A 22552-nucleotide genomic window follows, 5' to 3' on the forward strand; every position below is an offset into this window, starting at 1 on the left:
ACACACACACACACACACACACACACACACACACACACACACACACACACACACACACACACACACACACACACACACACACACACACACTCACACAAGATATTTTGTTTCAGTGTTTTTTGCCCATACACTGAAAGTCAATTGGGTCCAATATTGTTGTTTTTGGACCCCATTGACTTTCACTGTATGACCAAAAGCAGCTGAAATTTATTATTTTGTGTTCCACTGAAGAAAAAAAGTCATTCATGATTGGCACAGGTTTTAATTTTTGGGTGAATTATCCATTTAATATTTAGATCAATGAACCCCAAGGAGAGTTTGACCCCATCACCTCATGCAACGGGTTCACATGGCAGCCATGGCTCTTAACGTAACCGAGACTTCAGCAATTACACTGGATCACCTGGCTGAGGATGTGATAAAGTGTACGGTTACGGGTCTACGCTGCTGGCCCAGCAGCCGCCTCTAGTGTTACCCCTGCCCGGCAGCAGGATCCATAATCTTAACATCAATTATTCAATCAGCAAGACTTCACAGCCAGTACTAAGCAACAAGGGGAGCGGTGTGTGTGCGTGTGTGTTATGCAATACATTGAACCTTCAGTGAGGTCACACACCTTGACTTCATGTATCAGAGTGACTAGTGCAACCAAGTCAATATGGTGTAGGTACATGCAATGTTTTCAAACTTTCTTGTAACAGTCATTCCAAATTACTATTTTCAAGGAGAAATACTCTAAAGTTTCCTATACTTTAGCCACTTTTGCTTGGAGCTCAAAATAATAACAGTATGCACTGAATCCAAATTGCAGGCTTGACTTAATCTAATGGTCTGTCTACTTCTGTAACAACCTGTCTGATGAGACTGTGGAGAGCTTTGGTAATGTGCAGTCACATTTATCACAGCACATGACATGGTAGTAGACGTAACCCATTAGATGTCTCATGTAGCTCATGTTAGTCAAGTTAGCCAACAAAAGCTAAAGTCCTGACCAATGCATCAACAGTCAACCCATGCGGCTCTCGTGTTGTAAAGGCTTTCATTTTATGCTTTGCCAGCATAGTGCACTACGATATACATTAAGAAAGTAAAAACGGGAAACCCACACATAAACACACAGCTTTTGAACCATTTTGAAAATATTATCATAAACACTGGCAACATTCCAAAAGGTATGTTAAATATCTAGCATAATATACTCCGCAGGCAGCATTTAAAGGCATTTCAACACGAAAGACAACTGTTTAAATATAATACCTTTTTTTCTTTATCATAAGCAAGCATCACATGTATCCTGCACAGAGGTGACAACAGAGGATGACTTAAATCGATTACAATTAAGTTGTATTAAAATAATAATAATAATAAAAATGATAACTTTATTCAAATTAAAGCTCATAAAATTAAGGTGTAAACTGATTATATTATATTATATTATATTATATTATATTATATTATATTATATTATATTATATTATATTATAATATATTTAATCTTCTCACATACTATTGTTCAATTAAATTACATGTGAAGAACATGTCTCCCACTTCTTGTATCCCACAAATTGTGATTGGTTAAATGTAATATATTGACACTTCCACCTTCTGTTACAAGTTTGAAAACAAGAAGCTTTGTCATAATTACAGCAGAACAACTCTCTTCTCAAATTGTGCCCTCTTTCTCAATATAAAAGCCAAATATTTAATTTAGGAAAAGAACATGATGTTTTAACAATCACATAATATTTTAAACAAAATATACAATCATATAGCTTTTATATTTTAAAAAGATGCTCCCTCGCAAGGAGAGCCTCATATTTGGGGGTACTTGGCATCAAATATTTTGAAAACCTGCATTTAAAAATTACATTGTTAGCTTAGCAACTCCAAGGAATGCTTTGTATGATGTCAGAGTTTCTGCCTGATTGTTCCAAATTGGTCACTTATGAGGTTCCACTTCCACCATGGATATCAGCGTAGGTTATGTTATTGCAATGTACAGTGTCAGTTTAAGCTATGTCTATCTTAAGACTGGCTCAAGGTCATTTGGGGTTATGCTGGTCAAAGCTGATCAATTATGACTCAGCAACTTGGCAGACTGACTTTGTAGCGGTAACAACAAAAGCTCAGTCACTGCTTCATTATACTTTAAAAACTGATGAAGGAAACAGAACCTCACCCATCTGACACTGACCAAATTACGTGTTTGATCATCTTAAAAAAGCACAATAACAACGAGACTCTTAATATAGCCCATCCATTTTGGTGCATAGGCACATATTATGTCAATAATAAACTGAAGTTAACCACATGAGTGTGGTGATATTACACTGATATGTAGTAACAGCACAACACATACATGAAACAGCAGAAATGAGACAACATGCTCTGTTACCTCAGAAACCGACCTCATTCAGAAAGTTCTGGGAACTTTCAGGGCTCCCATATATGGAGAGCTCAAAAGCCAATAATTGCCACTTGTGTTGTAGCCCCTCAAGTATTTTTAGACGGGACGATATCCTGAAAATCTCGAGGTTGGGAAACTAAAAACATTTAATAACTGAGTCTGGTAAAACATACATCATTACATCTGAAGAGAGTATCTTAAGACCACAGCTTTTCATTGGCGAGACACTCATTTGGTGAACGTTGCCCAAAATGTTTCTGTTTATTTTGAAAGATACAGGGAACCTAGAATTAGTTCACGAAAGTGTACATGTGAGTGGGCGTTGAGTACGAGGAGATGCCATTCCTTCTGAAGAACGAAAGCAGAGATTAAGAAAATATCCGCTCGGAATAACAAGAAATAACAAAAGCTCTGTTTTCGTATTGTCATATGTTACTTTTAAACCCAACATTAGCTTCTAGTCGATGGACTACATGCCAATCAAGTCCATGCTGGCCAGAGAGCAAAGAGAAAAACCGAAAATCTCTCAAAGGTATTGTCCTCAGGCCGTCGTCTGACCCTTTCAACTTGAGCCAACTGCATCCTGCGTCCTTATTCCAAAAAACACAATGACTTTTTTTTCCACTCTCAATATATGGGCCAGAGAAAAGATCCCATTGAATTTCACATGGTGAACGTTCCCGAGGCCGCAGAACTCCATGACCGATGGGCTACTGCAGCAAACAATGGATGAGAGTGAAGAGAAATGCACTTTCAAGGGATTAAACAAGGAAAAGCCTCTCAATGGCAGCGAAGAGAAGAAAAGCAAATTATAAAGCTTATTGCTTCATCGCATGTAGCCAGTCGGACCTTGGCTGAAATGCTAATTGCCTTTCTTTTCAGCCTCGCACACTGAATCGGGGGTGTGTGCGCTTGAGAAAGGCAGGGCACTCACGATTCACAGACAGACGCGCACACACACACTGAAGATTTTAGGAGGCTCAGTGTTGTACTCTTTTTTTTTTTTTGCAACATTGTTTTCTCTAGTTTTTCTTCTTTTCCCACTCTTTTTTAAAACGCGGGTACTTCAGCCTTCCAGTAGACCGAATCAAGCCCCCATTCAGACAGATAGTTCTCTTTCTCCCTCGGTTTTCCCTCCCATACCTCATTTAACGAGTGAGAGATGTGGGAAATTTCTGTCCCGGCCTCTTCAATCTGCTGAGTTTGGCAGCCACAGGACAGATGGCTGGATTGAGGACAGAGCAAATCCCCGATCAAGAGTAGCTCCCTCACTGACTCTGAATCAGTGGCTGCAGACCCACAGAGTCGGCAGTAAAGTTTGGTTTCCCACATTATTGTATAGAGTTTTTTTCACATTTTACACCTGTTCTTCTATCTTAAATTCAATGTCAACTTTAAATAAGGCATTTTTATGTTAATTTCCCCCTAAAAAAAGTGTAAACGCAACTTTGGTTGAGCATCCCAACCAATCCAGCACAGCAACACTAGCGTTGCAATCGTGTAGGTTTGGGGCGGGGCTATGTGTTTTTATGATTAATGGCAAATGAGGAGGTGCTTGGGAAACCTTTTTGAAAACAATTACTACTTATGCCATTATGTATGGTAGTACTGCACAATCTATAAGCTTTCCTTCTGTTACTCTTAACAAAAGGTAAAACAAAAACTACATAAAAATATTTTCATAAACCAAAATGGTAGCATTTTATTTTACAGTCCTGTTCCCGCTACTATGTACTTGTATGTACTTAACAACTGGGTAATAACTAATGCTAATGCTAATACTATGTACTTAATAACTGGGTAATAACTAATAACCTTAAACCATGTAGTTATCTTATATTATCCAGTACTTTCCTATATAAGTACACTATAAACACGTAAGTGCACGTACTGTAAAATAAAGTGCAACCAACGAAATGATATATATATATATATATATATACTGTTTATTTTTTATTTATTTATTTATTATGCCATATAATTTTAGTTTTAGATACATGGTTCATTCTAAAACTTGAAAACTTTATAACCTGCCTACGGTAAACATGAAAATGCCTTTAGATAGCAAATACATTTGTTTAACATTTTGATGGCTAACGATACTACTAAAATAAATACTAAATCAACTAAAAAAAAAAAAAAAAAAAAAAACTACCTGTCAATTCAATAAATCTATCAATCAATATTTTTTTTATAAAAAGTTTTTTCATCTATTTATACTCTAAAGAGGAAGACACTAGTCTAAAAATCCTCTGAACACACTAGTATAGATTCTGATCAACAGGTGGGAGGTGGGAAACAGACACAATCCCAGTTTGCTCAATTCCCCCACTTCAGAAATTCCTTCACCATGACGAACCACAATGGGGTAAATACTTGCAAGCAATGGGAGAGAGAAAGCAGGCGAGAGTCTGGAGTGAAGGAACTGGAGGGGGGCATGGGGGAAAGACACAGACGGGGGAGTGAAGGTCAGCAGGACATCTCGCCTCAGGGCCCAGCGACGGTAACAGACGTCCAGCATTCAAACTGCTTTCACTCTTGTGAATCAACAAACCGCTTTATGTATTAATGCCCTACATTTATGCATGATGGATTCAGTGAAATCATCTGGGTATGGCTGAGTAGGCGTCGCAACTAAAAATGATCTCTGACCAGCCTGCATTGTGTCAGGCAAGCTCTTTCACCAGGCAATAGCAACTTAAGAGGGGAAGCTCAAGGAAGAGAGACAGGGCTCTATAGATTTGCCGCCCCCTGGGTATTAGGATAAACACTAAGGAGATAAACAGCCAGGAGGAGGGTCCTTATTGACCCGACCACAGGTCAGTGGGTCCCGGATGTCTCAAGAAGTAGTAGTTACTAAAGTAGTTTAGTCAGGAAAAAAGTATTTCTGCTAAGAATTCTCAAAAAATTCTCATTGCCACAACTTAAAGGAATAGTTCACTTAAAAATTCAAATGTTGTCATAATTTACTCACCTTCAAGTTGATTCAAACCTGTACGGAACGGATTTCTTTCTTCTGCTGAACACAAAGAACAAAATTTTAAAGAATGTCGGTGACCAAACAGTTGATGGATCCCATTGACTTCCATAGTATTTTTATTTTATTTTATTTTTTACTATGGAAGTCAATGGGATCTATCAACTGTCTGGTTACAGACATTCTTTAAAATATCTTCCTTTGTGTTCAGCAGAAGAAAGAAATGCATACAGGTTTGAAACAACTTGAGGGCAAGTAAATGATGAACTTAAAAAATTAAAAAATTAAGTGAACTATTCCTTTAACATAACAATTCCCTAGATATTTACATACACAATAACTTTTTAACAAATTATTAAATGCCAATTCTGATCATTTATCTTTAGACCAACCATTTGACATACACCTTTTTCATAAACCTTATTAACCACATCATGACACATTTATGTAGAGAGAAGAACATATTTTTCATTTGAAAAGTGAAAGAGTGAATGCAGGGGCAACTTTTTAAAGCCCAATTGTGACTGATTACACCATCAGACTTTTTGGAACAGTCTCAACCCTCCGAAGGGTCTCATATGACCACCACAAATCAATCAAAATTAAACCTTGGATGTGTCAGACCATTTCTGTTTATTTTAGCCATTTATGTAACAAATGTAACTCTATCTGCTATGTGGACAATTGGACCGAAATCATCTAGAGATCATTCATCAAGCCCGAAAACTTGGAAAAGTTCTACAGAATAGCTTGCGGTATGGATCAATGCCACATGTATCCGTGTTGAATAAATCACATTGAAAAAGGAGCGAACGATCAAGCCCTGCGGGGAGAACACAGTGTTCATGCGTTAGAGGGCACAGCGTGACTCCACACCATGAAACGGTTTTAAGGACCGACAGTGAAGGTCACAGTTCAAGTTCAATAGCCCACAGAAAAAAAGGATAAAGCTTCCCTTTTGATGCTTAAACTTGTTCTATAGAACCACATGCAGTATAGAGAATGTATGCAAGAGTTACAGAGCATATTATTTTGGGGTTTTTTACGCTGTTGATTACAAATAGGAATATTATATTTGTGATGCAACATGAAAAAATATATTTTGGAGAAAAAACATTTCAGAACAAGTTTACTTATACCACCGTGAAATATCCAAATGAAATGAAATAAAATAAAATTTAAAGAGACTTATATTTTAAGAAAATTAAAAATATATAGCACACAAAGGAGGAAAATGAGAGAGAATAAGCCATATGTAGACCAGTACAATTACACATTATATTCCAAAAAGGTCAAAAAGAAGTGAATGGTATGTTGACCAAAGACAAACTCTTGAGCAAACTCTATGGCACAATTGTGGCAGACCATGACAAATAAAGAGACCTCAAGATTGCAGCTGGATTTGACCATTGCTTCGGAATATCCTGCCATACTTCCATTTTCAGCTCCAGAATAAACAGATACTAAAATACTGTGTGCAATATGTCAGCTCACTGCTGAAGATGCACACAAATTAACATACTGAAAAAGGTCAATGTCTGCTCTTTATATTACATGACCTGAATCGTAATGTAACAAACTCAATAATTCATGACTGCAAAATGACATAATCCTATATGTTTCACCTTACAAACGGAAAACTTAGCACTAAAGCAATTCAAGTTATCATCACAAATAAAAAAGAAAGAATTGGACAAAATGAGTGTATCAAAAACTCAAGTGATGACATTTTGGTAGCTAATGCTAAGAAATGTAAAACAACAACATTTTTACAAACGACAACAAAGAGCTTCTGATGATCAAATTATGCAAATTAGCACTTATATTATATATAAGTGATATAAACTATTTCAGCTCAATATTTTTGTTGTAAAATGTCACAAGAAATGTGAAAAAATAAAAAAAAGTAATAATAATATCAAAATTAGACAATTTAATTGAAATAATCAACACAATTAAAATAATCTAAACATAACCTGATATAAAATGAAATCTTAACATAACCATAAAGGCTAAAAATAAAATAAAAAAGAAATAAACAAACAAAGAGCTATTGTTGACCAACTTATGCATAATACTGAATAAAATGCTTGGTTTTGTGGGGTTTAAATAAGAGCCACAAAACAAAATACAAAAATGAATGGAGATGAATGGTTTCTGACTGAGAACATCATTAGGCTATGTATGATTCTTTATATTAAAACTTTTACAGGAATGACAGTGACGGATTGTTACGAGCCAAGCGGTCCACATTTATCAAAATTCAATCTGAATTTAGCCCTGTCTGCGCATGAACTAGCAACCCACTCGTCGAAAACCAGTGACATACTCCCACTGTGTTTTTTACTGCTTTGGGTCTGGGGTCTTTGTTTGGCATTTACAGAAGTGAATTGAGTTTCTCCACATGCTCGGTGACATGCGTGGAGATTTTGTTTTAGCAGAGGCCCCAGGCTGGTGGGAACCCTGCTAATTTTGCTAAGAAGGTGTGAAATTATAAAACTGATTAAAAGTGATGTAAACTTGAAAGAATGCCACTATTTCAGCCGGGGTCGGTTTCCAAATAGACTTTTAAACTGACATTAAATGAACAGGACAGGTGTTAAAACTAGTCAGTTTTAAGAGTATATTGATTTATCCATTTAAATTGATATACAAAAAAAATTAAAATACAAAAAAATAATAAACAAAAACCGTTGATGCTTTCAACCTTCAACCTACAACTGTTATCACAATAGAGAAATACTTTAATGAGTTTCCAAGGCTTTCACAAAAAAAATAAAAAAAATAAAAAAATTGTTCATACGATAAAGTTTTACTTCATTAAGATTGAAATTACAGTAACTCTTAAATCAGCACTTCACTCAGTGTTCTATTACAGTTTTACTCAGTCAGGTCTCAAGTTATAAGAAAACTATTTTGTATATTGACTGCTTCACATACATCTACCATCATTTTTAGCACGTACTTTGTCAAGACTATTAAATATCCAACACGTATTCCAGCATGTTCATGTTTTGTCTCAGCTCCATATGAACACGACGTGATTTTACTGCAAGTCTGATCTCTGAATCAACAATTAAACTGCTGATAAACAATTCATTTATAAACATATAGCATAACAGCCTGATTAGTAGAATATGTTACACAACTGTCCATATATATACATATCTAGAAAACATTAATTTTGAAGTAAATTGCACTAGGCTCTAGCAATACTTTGGCTATGGTGATATATTTACTTATTTCCTTTCAGGTTTGGTGTTATTTTTTTCAGTGTATTTTCTTTGTTCTGTGCATTTGACACCTAATTCGTCTTGATTTTTATTTTTATTTATTTTTTACTGTAATTTTAGGAATATAATATAATATAATATAATATAATATAATATAATGTTATTGGGGACTTTGAACATACTGTACCAACTGACAAATTATATATATATTTTATTCTAAAATGAGCATTTTAATCAAGCTCATAAATTTAGGTTCAGTAATTTCACTTTAATGACAATTAATATGTCATTTTCATTGCCATTAAAGTGAAATAACTGAACATAAACATACAAGCTTGATAAAGATGATCATTCTAGAAGAAAATTTCGGAAGGCACTTAGAGGCTTTTGCATCTGAAGACTTCCTATATATATATATATATTTTTTTTTTTTTTATATATATATATATATATATATATATATATATATCAGTACTAATATCAGTACTAATTGTAATTAATTAACTAATTGTTCTAAAACCTATAAAAATGTAAGCAGTGCCAACCTGTTTGCACTAAAACATGGTCTTAAAAAATATACTCAACACAACTAAGCTTTATGTAAGATAAAACGTCTCATCATATGGAAGAGGCGGCTTCTGTTCTCAGTAAACAGACTCAGCTGGTGAAGTACAAAGGGAGAGTGCAGTAGGAAAGAGCCATTGGGGAAAAGAATTATGACAAGTCTATAAAAAAAAACAAAAAAACAACACCACTAAAACTAAAGCATGTTTCTCTGCCGCAACATAGAATTCTAACAATTCAAGCAATTCCCCATGAGGCATGTTTATAGGCTTGTGTGTGTTTTTTCTTTTGTCTTAATTCCACCTGTCTCTTCACGCTGGACCCTGTGTGGTCTGTTTCCTTATGACATCAATCACAGTGCGCTCCGTCCGTGAGCAGTGCTTCGCACATCTCGATGGATTTAGTGTTTATGTTACATCCTCTCTGTTTTCTCAACATGTAAGGCCCTATTTAAGGGGAGGTACAAAAACAGGGGCGACCACTGCAAATGTAACACCCAGCCGTGAATCACATGCACTGAATGATGCTCAACTGAAGCTGTATAAGGGGGGTGCAAGAAGATCATTCAATCCATTGAGTCACAGAGCATCTATTCAGTAGATAAAGGGTGCCCCTAATGAATTAAACACGAAACAGTATAAAACAGACTACCAAAGATGCCAGTTGATTCACTAAAACAGTAGAAGGACTGGATAAAACCATGTCCAATGTGTCCAGTTTACGATACGTATAGGCCTAATGTTGCATGACTGGTAAGAAACTACATGTCATTTTGTAATTTACAAGCAGTGCTGGGTAGATTACTTACAAATTGTAGTCTGTAACTGATTCCAAATTACATTGATTACAAATGTAATCCATTACACATTTTAGGAAATATAATCGGACTACTTTTTGATTACTTTTAGATTACTTTTGATCAAGCTCGTTTATCACATTGAATAATATTGTACCATACTGATATAAAAATACAAAGAAAAAGAAAATATATTCCATTCTTTGTTATCAACAACATGAAGTGCATTAAAATATTATGTCAGGGTTTCCTAAACTGGGGTTGAGTTTATTGAAAAGCTAATAATTAAATAAATCATCAAATAAAATCATTTAAATAAATAGTTTTATAATAAGAAGAAATATACTAAACATGTGTTTGAAAGACAAAAAAGACATACAATACATGGTTTAAATGACTCACTAATAAAATAATGATTAATGTGTTAATCAGGAGTTAATGATACGCAATGTTGCAATGTTAAGAAAACACTCTTTAAAAGTGAAATGATTTCTGTCAAATCCAGTGGTCAGACCATTGTAATGTGGTCTCTCAATTTTCTGAATAAGAAATTACGCTTCTTCTTTTTTTCTTTTTTTTAAGAAAGGACAATTTAAAATGTGAAAAAATAATAATTGGGGAGAATCAATAGCCTAAATGAATTATTTACTGCCATTGTGTGAATAATAAGTAATCATGTAAATCAATTTAAAAAAAAGTAACAGTAGTCTATGAGTATTTTAAAATGTAATATAATCTAATTACAAGTATAATTTTCCAGATTGCATGTATCAGTGACTACCCAGCACTGTTTACAAGTAATATTAATTGGAGTTACATATGCATAATCAGAATACAGCTTCTTATCAATTGATATTAATTAGGCTATTTCATTTGGACATTTTTTATTTATTTTTTGGGCCAAAATAGTACAAACTCAACCTGCATGTGAATAAATAATCCAGACATAACCAGATTAGATTACCTAAAAGTGCCATCTAAAAGATAATGTTACTGATTACAATTTCAGTCATTTCAAGGAAAATCAGTACCAGATAACATTTCAGAAGTAATCACACTGCAGGTGTCATGACTAGGTGTCATGAGAGTGTTACACGCAAAACTGCAGGGACCCTAAACTGAGAAGGGCCCCTTGCTTAGATCACATAAACTGATGTGCGTAAAGATGAGTGCACCATTTGAGTTTTGGATGACAGGGGGGCTTCGCGAGCGCGTCCCATCTCAAAGCCCCTGTGTGGGGAGGAGCCCCGCCGACTGTTGTTTTATCTCAATGGGAGCGGGAGGAAAGAGACACAAAGCGCGCTGAAGACCCTCACAGTAACCATGGAAGCGCAGGAGAATGGCCTCTCATCCACCAACGATGAATTGATTTAACGTTCCAATGTTTATGACGATTATGTCTGATGTGTTTATTATTACGAGAGGAAGAACAAAACTACCCAAAAACTGTCCAAATTGCCCGTGGATGCGAGTAAAGTGATTGTATAGCATACCATACGCTTGAGTTTAAAGAGCATGTCCGTTCAGCAAAACGTGACACAAGCAAACAACTAACATATTAAAGTGTTTAAACTCTTGATATTTAACGTTTCTGCCTTACTAATATGGAAGAGTTCGCTTATTAAACGATCAGCTTAAAAGGGGAAGAACAATCAGCAAACTTACAAATCAAATTCTATCTAGCGCATCTTCTTGTAACTAACCTTTGAAGCGCTTGTGTCGCATTTACCGGGCAATTTCACTAAATTGTTGCACAAAACAAAGTGAAGGACATGCAATGTGATATACAAGTTACTTACCTAACACTTTGTTGTAACACTCCAAGGCAAATGACAAAAGGTCCGGGGTAAATTGAACCGGTCAGCGCTGTGTCCGTCAATGGGATGATAAATACATCGTGACAATCGCGCGGCAATCTGCACAGAAGTTGGTCTTGAACAGCTCAATCAGTTTGGGTAAGAGTGGCTTTTCATGCAGGACGCTGGTTTGATTCTCCAGTCCATGCGAGGTGAGTGTGGATGCGCTTGAATCTCGACATGCGCTGCCATGCAGTCCGTTTAAGCGCTTGTCCCGTCTGAACTAGTGGACATGGGTAGAGCCTTGTCTTGTCTGAGCAGGGATGTGCTAATCTCATTAACCTCCTTGCTTGAGAGATCGAGGGAACAGCTCCACCCAGCGATCTGTCTTCCTCAGGCAGAGAGGCAATTTGTGGAGGATGGCAAATTACGTTTCTAAAATCAACCTGTGGCGCACCGCTACACTGATTCCCACAGACGATTAAAATGTGAAGCACCCATGATTAAACAGGACTTTCGCGTGCCACTTTAATACATCAGGCTTGATTTACTAAAGGCTGGAGTATTTTAAGACAGACTGAACTCAGACTCATTTAATGATTTCCGAATGACCATTGCATGGAGTAATGGCTGCTAAGGAAATCAGATATGCCATCACAGGGATATAGCTACTACATTATATATTAAATTTGAAATACATCCAAAATAATTTTAAAAAAGTGATTTAAAATAGTTATAATAGCTACTTCACAATATTACTACTGTTTTACTGTATTTTTTTTCATCAAATGAATAATTTGTGAAAAATCATCATTGAGCTTAAGAGACTTTTTTTTTTTTAAACATAAAAAAAACTTTAATCAATCATCACTAAGCTCATAATTAGGCTACCTCCCTCAAGATCTACATAAAAACTAACATTTTACATGTAGGCCTACAGTGATACACACACAAACACAGGAAACATCAGGGTAAAGCACTTGAGGCTATAATAATGCTATGAACAATAACTAAATAGAAATGTAATAAAATATCCTAATGATATCCTAATGTACACTACACTATATGGACGAAGTATTGAGACTCACCTCTTAATTAGTAAATTCAGGTTTTTCAATAAGACCCATTGCCACAAATATGAAATCAAGCATCTAGCCATGTCATTGACATATCGTCCCCTTGGAATTATAAGGTTCTATCTGACATTTTTGTCAAAATTTAGTTATTCACATAGTCTTATTCTGTGACCACTTTACATTATGTGATGTTGTTTTTTAAGTTGTGTACATTTTGGAACTTTTTATTTAGAAAATAAAAAGGTTCTTTCTACACAGTCGAATGGAATGCAAAAACTTTAAAGCTCAATATCTCAAAACTGCTCAGAACGCAGATAGAACCTTATAATTCCAAGGGGACGATATTGTGAATAAAAAGGTTGCTCTGAAGAGCTCAGTGAATTCAAGCATTGTAATGTAATAAGATTGCAATAAATCAGTTTGTGAAATTTCATCCCTGCTAGATATTCCATGGTCAGCTGTAAGAGGTATTATTGGAAAGTGGAAGTGTTTAGGAACAACAGCAACTCAGCCACAGAGCTGTGTCACCAGTGCTCTGCTGATTCCATAGCTGATGAGTTCAAAACTTCCACTGGCAGTAATATCGTCATAAAAATTGTGTGGCGGGAGCTTATGGAATTGGTTTCCATGGCTGAGTAGCTGCATGCAAGCCTCACATCAGCAAGTACAATGCAACTGCAGTGGTGTAAAGCATGTACTAGCAATGGTAACGTGTTCTGTGGAGAGACGAATCACGCTTCTCTGTCTGGCAGTCTGTGGGGAGAGTCTAAGTTTAGTGAATGCCAGGAGAACGTTACCTGTCTAACTGCATTGTGCCAACTGTAAAGTTTGGTGGAGGAGGGATAATGGCATGGAGCTGTTTTTCAGGGGTTGGGCTAGGGCCCTTAATTCCAGTGAAGGGGAATCTTAATGCATCCACATTTTGGACAAATACTATGCTTCCTATTTTGTGGGAACAGTTTGGGGAAGGCCCTTTTCTATTCCAGCATTACTGTCCCAGTGAATAAAGCAAGGTTCATAAAAACATGGTTGGATGAGTTTGGTGTATTCCCACAGAAACATGCCAATCTTGTGGAAAGCCTTCCCAGAAGAGTGTTAGCTGTCATAGCTGCAAAGGGGGACCAAGTCCATATTAATGTCTATGGATTTAGAATGCAATGTCATTAAAGTCCCTGTTGGTGTACTGGTCAGCTGTCCCAATACTTTTGTCCATATAGTATGTATAATTGACTGCAATAATAGGACAATTGTTCAGTCATGACATCAATTTGTTATGTAACCAGTCAAATTTGACAGGAAGTAAAATAACTTCTACATGAGGCTGGAATATTTCAGTGAGTCTGGGTAAAAATTTGACAGTTGACAAGCAATAGGCTATTAAATAAAACTTTCTGTAGTACTTTCTGTATTATTTAAATACTGCTAACTTCTTGCTGTTTTAGAAAGGAAAGTTACTAACACTTTAGTTTAGGGTCCCATTCTCACTATTAACTAGTTGCTTATTAGCATGTATAGGATATTTGCTGTTTATTAGTACTTATAAAGCACACATTCTGCATGACAATATTCTACATCCCTTAATCCTACCCAATTCCTAAATTTAACAAGCAGTAAGGAGTTAATTGAAGCAAAATTCGTAAATAATAGTTAATAGTTAAATGGACCCTAATTTAAAGTGTGAACAAAGAGACTTATTTACTTACAAAGAATGAAGAATACTGAACATAAGTTCACTCACAGAGTAAATGCAGTTTCACGTAGCGAGAGAGGCAGAGGCAGACATACAGCTATACCAGAGGAAGACAGGTTGCCCCCTACTGCACACAAGATGACGTGGAAACAGAACTAGACACCTATTAATTCTGCACTAATTATACATAGTTTATGAAAACCTACACCTTGCATTCCCACTTCCACCTGAAACTGCACATTACTGAAAATGCTGCTCATAGACTATATCTTTAACTTGTTTAAGTTGATTGATCACTAAAAAAACTCAAAAACACTTTTGACGTGACATAAAGCGTTGATATAAGTGGCTGAGTTGTTTGCTTACTTTTTAATTAGTCTTCCGCCACAATGTTGTTCATTCAGACCGATTCGCGAATGCGCACGAAAACAAGATGGGGGATTTATCGTGGGAACCAATCATATCCAATCATAACCAATCATATCCAATCACAGTGCGATGGAGGCATTGCGACATTTGTTCACATTTATTCTCAATTACCCCCAAACCAAAACCACCGCATGCTTTGGTCTGTTAAAACTCAATGTGCTCAGGGGAGGCAAGAGAGACAAGGACTCTCGCTGTAATTTTACCTGCTAGTGTTGCTGTTGGAAAGTGTTACTTTAGAAAACCAGTGATTTATACACTTTTTAATGTCACTGTAGCAAAGTTAGTTAGTTCAGGGAAGAAGGAGGCGGAAACCGGAGAACGTTTAAACAATTTAATCATCAAAATAAACAAACACAAAACGAAAGTAAGCGACAGCCCCTCACAGACGACTGCCACACACACATAAACAAAACACAACATAAAATAGTCCAGGCCTGGTTCTCTCTCATCCCTCACTGTCGTTGCTTCCTCCTTTATGCTCCCGAAGCTCCTCCGTGAGAAACTTGAGAGGGTAAATAAGAATGAATGGGGGAAAGTCACATGAGAGGAGGCAATGCCTCCATCGCATGATTGGTTATGGCTGGATATGATTGGTTTGTTGGATAAATCCAACCTCTTGTTTTCGTGCGCATTCTCGAATCGGCCTGAATGAAGACAATGATGTCGTTAATGGGAAGACTAATTAAAAAGTAAGTAAACAACTCAGCCACTTAGCCTAGATATCACCACTTTATGTCACATTAAAATCGAACTAGAAATAGCCTGAAAACATAATGACTGACTTTTTGTGAGAAATCAGCTTAGGGAAATTAAAGGTAGGCCTACAATTTAGTGTCTGTGACCAATGTGTACAAGCGATGAAAATAAGTTGACTATATTGTTTAAATGGTTACTGCCTTTTGTTATTATTTTGGAATGTAAACATGCGTAAAAACACTCACGTGATGAAATGTATACTTGGTTTTATTAAAAAAGGCATTAGGCCTAGTTTGTGTAGCCTAAAACACAAAATAGACTTGTAATAAGGTCTCTATTTGTATGTAATGTTTATTTAAACAGGGGGGGGGAAGTGTAACAGGGAGATAAACTCAATTAGATACATACATGTGAGAACTTTGCCTCCTCATTTTAAAACAAGACTGCACACATGGAAAATAGATCGTTGGATGATAACAACAAAACCTTCTGAATCTGAACTGCTGATGATGTAATCGGGACAGGGAGAGATGTCGATGATGTCAGTGCGTGCTCACGCTGCCTCATCAGTGTTGACGTGGCGTCTCCGTCTTCAGTAATCCAGCAGCAGAAGTAATGAGGCACATAGAGGAAACTGGAGAATGGCCTAATCACTGAAGTCAAGCGGACCATACTCGTTTCTCAGGTAAACCTCAACAAAATGATAAACAGAAGCTTTCATTAGCGCTGTAGTTTTATTATCTGAAATCTTACTAGTTAGTAAATCACCGTTTGTTGATGTAAAGTTTGGTTAGCATCAGTAGCACGAGATTACCGACCCTGTTTACTAATGAGGATTTCAAGATATTACATATTATTAACTTAGTGATACATGCTTACAGGAACGGCTATATTATTCTGTATTCCAAGATGTACATTTCCAGATGGCGATATTGTAGTTGGTGTTTTGCGTAGCATTTGCTAAAATATGCTAACTGAGCTACTTAGCATCTACGTGTATACTATAAACCCTATTAAGTGGCTTTATTCGATAAACAACCATTTAGCGTTTATTTCATGTGAATAAACGCTGTTTGGCCAGGTGTCATTGTTTGTTTCTTGAATAAAATTGGTCTTGTCTTGTGAAGTCATGTTTACATGTTAAAAGATTTGTAGCTGCTAGTTAGTTAGCTAGGTAGTTAGTTAACGTTACCTGCGCGTGCCAGGCCACGTAAGAAATACAGTTCACATGAGACAGTTAATATTTATGCACTTTCAAGACTAGGAAAATCCTAAAATAGCTTCTGTCAACATCGGCCAAGGGTGAATTTTTATCTTATCAGCAGTGTTAGCTGTTGTACATGGCATAGCACATTTTGTGTGCTTACAGTCTACTAGATATCCACCCATATCTAAATGTCCCACACATCAACTATCTGTGTTTTAATCTGCCACAGTAAAAGGAATCCAATGACCTCAGAAGCATCAAACAGAGAGTACATTTTGTGATGCACATCTGTTCAACAACATTCATTGGCCTTTTGTTCTTTTCAGAGTGAAAAATGACTGGAAGGAACCAGCACAATGGTTTCCAGTTTGCAACCACAGTGCAGCCACTCACAGGTGGTTACACGTCCGCTTTTGGGAACAACTCAGAGACTGAATACTCGGAGGAGGATGGAGAGACTTTTGAGCTGCGTTCCAGAGGCAGGGAGAGGCATCGCAGGCACAGCTCATCTACAGATCGCAAGGACGATATTGTATACTTGATAAGGGACATAAAAGAGGGAGATACGCTGATCAGTATTTCTCTGCAATATTTCTGTACTGTAAGTCAGGGTTTCCTTGTTGTGCCCTCACTTTTTTTCTTTCAGTATGTTTATAGTAAGGTCACCATTATGGTCAAAATCATAGAAATATAATATGTTTTATTTTATTTTAAAGTTGGCATGAACTAAAACTGTATGTTATAGGTCTTATTGTGAACAATTTATCAGTTTAATTGTTAAGATTTTTTTTTTACCTCAGTGTTTAATCAAAATGTCATAACTGGACTCACTTCTCTCTCTTATATATGCCTGACTTCTCTAATTATTTAGTTCGCTTAAACCCTCCCTCTGCAAGTTTCATTTTAATTTTCCTACACTTTTGTGACTTTCACATTTTAGAAGCTAATCAACAACCAGTGGATGTCCAGACCCATTTTTTTTATTTTTTTTATAATCTACACGTGTAAATACTGTACGTCACAATCGGAAAAAAAGATCTAATGAGGCTACTTCCGTTTCATCACGACTTTAATAACCATGTGGTAATGTCTATTTTAGGGTAATTAAGTGAATTAAAAAAATATTTTTATTAAGAACTAGATAGACCAAAGTGAAAATGATTATTCTGAAATCAGTGAGCCTGTTATTGGTGCAAAAGCATGCTAAACTGAAGTGTAATGTCTCAAAACAAAAACTAGTGTTTTAGTAGCTAGTGTATTAGTAACTAGTGTAAAATCTGTGTTTTAGTCACACCTGATCACGCAAGTAGAATTCTGTATTAACAACACAAGTCATGACGCAGCTTTGCTGCAGAAAACAAAACTCAGCTTCACATTACACCCCATAATAATGAGTTCTTCCTGATCTTATTTGGGACACGACACATCCAGCTCTGTATATTTTTAAATTGCTCCATGTATGTTCTGATATATAAAAACGTAAAGCAGTTTTGCCTCCTAATAGCTACCCAAATATGTTATACTGATTTGTTTTTTTCCTGTTTGTTCTCAGGTTGCTGACATAAAGCGGGCCAACAATCTTCTAACTGAGCAGGACTTCTTTGCGCTGCGGTCCATACGGATCCCTGTGAGAAAGTTCAGCTCATTCACAGAAACTCACACCACCACTCCCCACAAAAGCAGCTCACCCTGCAGCACTCGCAGAATCACAGAAATACAGGTTTCTGGAGTTCCCTTGGACTCTTCATCCTCTTCCTCATCTGTGGACAGCGTGGAGTGCTTCCTGCAGGAGAAGGACAAGGACATTCAACTTCTCGTCAAGTCATCTGCCCCTTCCAGGAACAGCCTGAACGAGGTGGTGTCCTCACTGGAGCAGCCGCTGTTGGGAGACCCCGAGCGCAGACCGGCCCATAAGAAAGACCCGTACTATGGGGCTGACTGGGGAATGAGATGGTGGACCGCAGTGGCCATCATGTTGGTCGTGGGGATTGTTACACCTGTTTTTTACCTGTTGTACTATGAAGTTTTGATGAAAGCAGATGTAAGCCACCACACTACCATAGACTCTATCAGGCCTGGACCAACACAGCCAGCCGTCGCTGAGCCTCTTGGGTTACCACGGGCCAATGCTGCCTCTCACCAAGACTCTCACCTACAGCCTGCTATTGAACAGCAACATTTTGTGAAGCACAAAAAGGAAACGTAAAGGAGCACTTAGATCACCAGGGAATTAATTTGGAGGCATTTATGGATGGTATAAGCGGAACCACATTTTAAAAACGAAGTTGAACTGAAGTGTTAAAGGATCAAGTAATCAAGAAATGATTCCAATCCTGTCAGCATATTTCCTTGATGCATTTTGCACAGTTAAATGCTGGTTTTGTTGTTTGTCTGTCACTCATGAGCCAGTGTATAGCTCTGTACCTCTATTAAGCTCGTTGTTTGCCTTGACGGCAAACATGATACATTAAGACATTTGCTGGCGCTGTCTGGTTGTCAGGGAAATAAACACATTAATTTATTTTAGGAAGTGTAGAATCCAGATTCAGTATTGCAACTGATGCTAATAAAGTTGCTGGTTTTAATTTTTAAACTTTGCTTGTAAAGAAAAACAAAACTTCAAATGGAACCATAATGGCTTCCTGGTTTTCTTCTAGCAAGAGCACAGGCATGATTTGTAAAATATTTTCGCATGTGCTCAATTCCATTCCAGTAGCAGAGATGCAAACATTTCTATGAAACATGGAGTTCAGTGATTGACTTTTGAACAGTACGTGCCTTCATCCTGTAGACTGTAGATGCAGGTTGAAAATAAAGGAATTATATTTTAGTATCTAAATCTCCTAATTATTTTTAGCATTTTAACATTTTGCTTAATACCAGTTTAGTAATTTATCTATATAACTTAACTATAATTTTTATACTTATAAAACACTGCTCTTGTAAAAGTGTTACTCAATTTGTGCTTTTATAGTATTAATACACTTTAGTTCTCTTGTATGATAGACTTTTTTTAATGAGTGATAGCTTTTTTTATTGCTAGTAAGTGGCTTCATCCATGTTGTCATCACTTCCTCCCCCGTATTCATCACCGTCTTCAAAGTAGTTTGCTATGTAGTCGTTTTCCTGTGAAAAAATCCATTCATTGAGTGCTTTTACTACTCAGGAATTTAGTTGAACATTCACTATAGATTATTCAAACATGAACACTGTGTAGTAAAATGCTCTGTGCTGTCAAAACAGTAGCACCAAAAACATTTCTCAGTAACTGAAACCATGTTAGATCTATCAAGCAGGTACTTGGGCGTTCACTTTACTGTTGATGACATGTTTTAGGTTAAATGCATGCAGCCATAAGCTCCATCAACAGCATCTATAGAATGTTGCTGATTACCACAGAATGAAAAGTAAACAACTATATGGTTGCTGCTGGCAGGTGCATAGGACACGCATATTAACAAATAAATAAATATAGCACAGATTTTTTTTTTCTTTAGAACTGGTTTATTTTACAAACTAATGGACAAGACAATAATAAAAAAAAATCCATGCACAAAGAAGTTTTCCATTTAAAAAGCAGATAGCTTTGCATGGACAAATTTGGTTGTGATTATATCTCACTCTCATTCTTAAGCAATATTTAAGTGTTAAAGTTACTTAATTTAATTTGTTTCTGTGGTAAATGTACAACATCCTACAGATGCGGTCGATTAAGATTTATTTAAGGTAGAATATTGTTATTAGTAAGATCTTTTACCTCTTCAAGCTCTTCATCATCATATTCTCCTTCAATTTCTTCTTCCTCCTCTTCCTCACCCTCTTTCTTCTTTCCCTTCTCCTCATTCTCCTCATCTGATTTGACATCCCCCTTCTTCTCAAGTTCCTGAAAAACAAGCACAAGTGAAACAACAGCTCAATCCAAATATACTGTATATGTTTGTCACGAACCAAGATAGAAAACGTGAATAGTACAGCAGTTTATTGTGATGAATATAGCATGAACTCACATCAAGTTTACTCAGCATTTCCTTCTTGTCCTTACTTGAGATCTTTGCAAATTTCTTATCTGTACATATTCAAGTTGTTTACAGGTCAAAAATTGCAGTTTGTTTAAAGAGGGATTTGCATTTCTTGAAATTACCTATTTTCTTCTTAATTATCTTCTTCTGTGGCTTCAGCTCCTTCGGAAGACTGTTCCAATCTACAAATCAAGCCTATGATTTATCTGAAATCAGCCAAATTAAATAGTAATCGTACGCGATTCTTGCAATACCTGGTGTCCAATCGCCAGCTTCAATTTTTTTTATTTCTTTTGTGTATTTTTCTTTGTACCTCTCCACATCTGTGAATTATACTGGTGAGCAGAGCACACTGGCAAACACTTTAAAACAGTAGATACAATTTGTTTAACCTCTAAACATTTCTTACTTGAATTAACATGGTTAAAATAAAATAATGTAAATAATAACGTTCAAGGTTAACATATCCCTAATCAGTTATAGTATTTCACTTAAACATGGTTACATAGATTTAATATCTTAATGTCAGCGATAGCCTATATGGATATTGCCCCCATTGCTCATCTACTTTTACAATATGATTATCTTAGAAATCATAAGACACCTAGTAGGAAGCATTAGGTATTATATGTTACTAAAATTAAATAAAGGCTACCACTCACCTCCCTTTCCTGTGTGGGGTTTTATGTTAAAAGGGAGGTCTTTCATTCGTCCTCTCATCTCTTGTTTCAATGCTCTCATATAGTCTTCATCTTCTCCAGCTTTCAAAGGCCCTGGTTTATATTCAATTTGCTGTAAAAGATGGAATAATGTCATAGGTATTGCAATGCATGTCTCTAAAACAACTACAAAAAAGCAAAAGGCAGGACTTTCTGGATAATGTCTAATCCTACTGAAGCACATTTTAAAGTTCAGTGGAAAACAATATTCATTTAAGAACAAAACAAAAAGGATCAGAATAACTCACAGGGAAAAGTGGAGTCGGCCCTCTCTGGGTTTCAGGCATGGACCCTCTGGTGAGGCCCAGAGCCTCAACGTTGAAGGTGAATGCTGCTATTCCTCTGCCTTTTCCTGCCATTCTGGTAAGTCAAATATTCCTAAAAAAAAAGTTTGGATGAACGAAACAATTTAATAATTGACAAAAAATTATAATTTTGACGTTTTTTGGGGGGATAATTCCCGCTGTAGTTTTAAATAGATTGTGCCGCGATAGGTCACGTGACTCGTGAGAACCAATGGTGTTCGACGTTAATCTAACACACTCCATTTTTAATTGAACGACGTCGGAGGAAGATGATCTTTTAAAAACTTTTTTTAAAAATCAGTCTGTTTATTACACAAAGCTATCATATGACTTCAGAAAAGTTGGAATATTATCGTACGGGACTTTTTTGTGCTTTTGGAGCATATAAATGAGGATCCACTTTAATTGTTTGGACAGGTGCTTCCCTTTATGCAAGAAAGAAAACAGCAATGTTGAAACAGCATGTGGGTGAGTAAATGATGACAACATGCACTATTTCCAAAATTGCACCACCAATTTTGGTGCGGTCGCATTGCAGGAGGGCAATTACTTACCTTGTTCAGCATTTAGACGAATATAAATGAGTATTTGAAGGCAATTAAAGGGCACTTGCTTTATATTATTAATATGCATTATTT

At 36.4% G+C, this 22552-nt stretch overlaps 3 protein-coding genes across 3 annotated transcripts in view; 1 reads left to right on the forward strand and 2 right to left on the reverse strand.

Moving 5' to 3' along the window:
- The window catches only part of adgrv1 (adhesion G protein-coupled receptor V1), a 154774-nt gene extending 142748 nt beyond the window's left edge, over positions 1-12026 (reverse strand). The window contains exon 1 of the mRNA XM_082169978.1: positions 11777-12026. The gene's annotated coding sequence lies outside the window, so the exon portion shown is untranslated. The remainder of the gene's footprint in view (positions 1-11776) is intronic.
- A 4175-nt stretch (positions 12027-16201) lies between these two features.
- Positions 16202-19704, forward strand: lysmd3 (LysM, putative peptidoglycan-binding, domain containing 3). The gene is made up of 3 exons (XM_082170054.1): positions 16202-16349; positions 17198-17472; positions 18424-19704. The coding sequence occupies exons 2-3, from the start codon at positions 17206-17208 to the stop codon at positions 19075-19077; spliced, it is 921 nt and encodes a 306-aa protein (XP_082026180.1). The 5' UTR covers positions 16202-16349; positions 17198-17205; the 3' UTR covers positions 19078-19704.
- A 133-nt stretch (positions 19705-19837) lies between these two features.
- polr3g (polymerase (RNA) III (DNA directed) polypeptide G) lies at positions 19838-22533 on the reverse strand. The gene is made up of 8 exons (XM_082170057.1): positions 22469-22533; positions 21858-21987; positions 21553-21682; positions 21145-21213; positions 21013-21072; positions 20879-20937; positions 20629-20754; positions 19838-19997 (listed from the first exon to the last, which is right to left on the reverse strand). Exons 2-8 carry the CDS (start codon positions 21966-21968, stop codon positions 19911-19913), a joined length of 642 nt encoding a protein of 213 aa, XP_082026183.1. The 5' UTR covers positions 21969-21987; positions 22469-22533; the 3' UTR covers positions 19838-19910.
- Positions 22534-22552: the final 19 nt, after the last annotated feature.

The sequence above is a fragment of the Leuciscus leuciscus genome (assembly GCF_965113295.1).
Source record: "Leuciscus leuciscus genome assembly, chromosome: 5".
Lineage (NCBI taxonomy): Eukaryota > Metazoa > Chordata > Actinopteri > Cypriniformes > Leuciscidae > Leuciscus > Leuciscus leuciscus.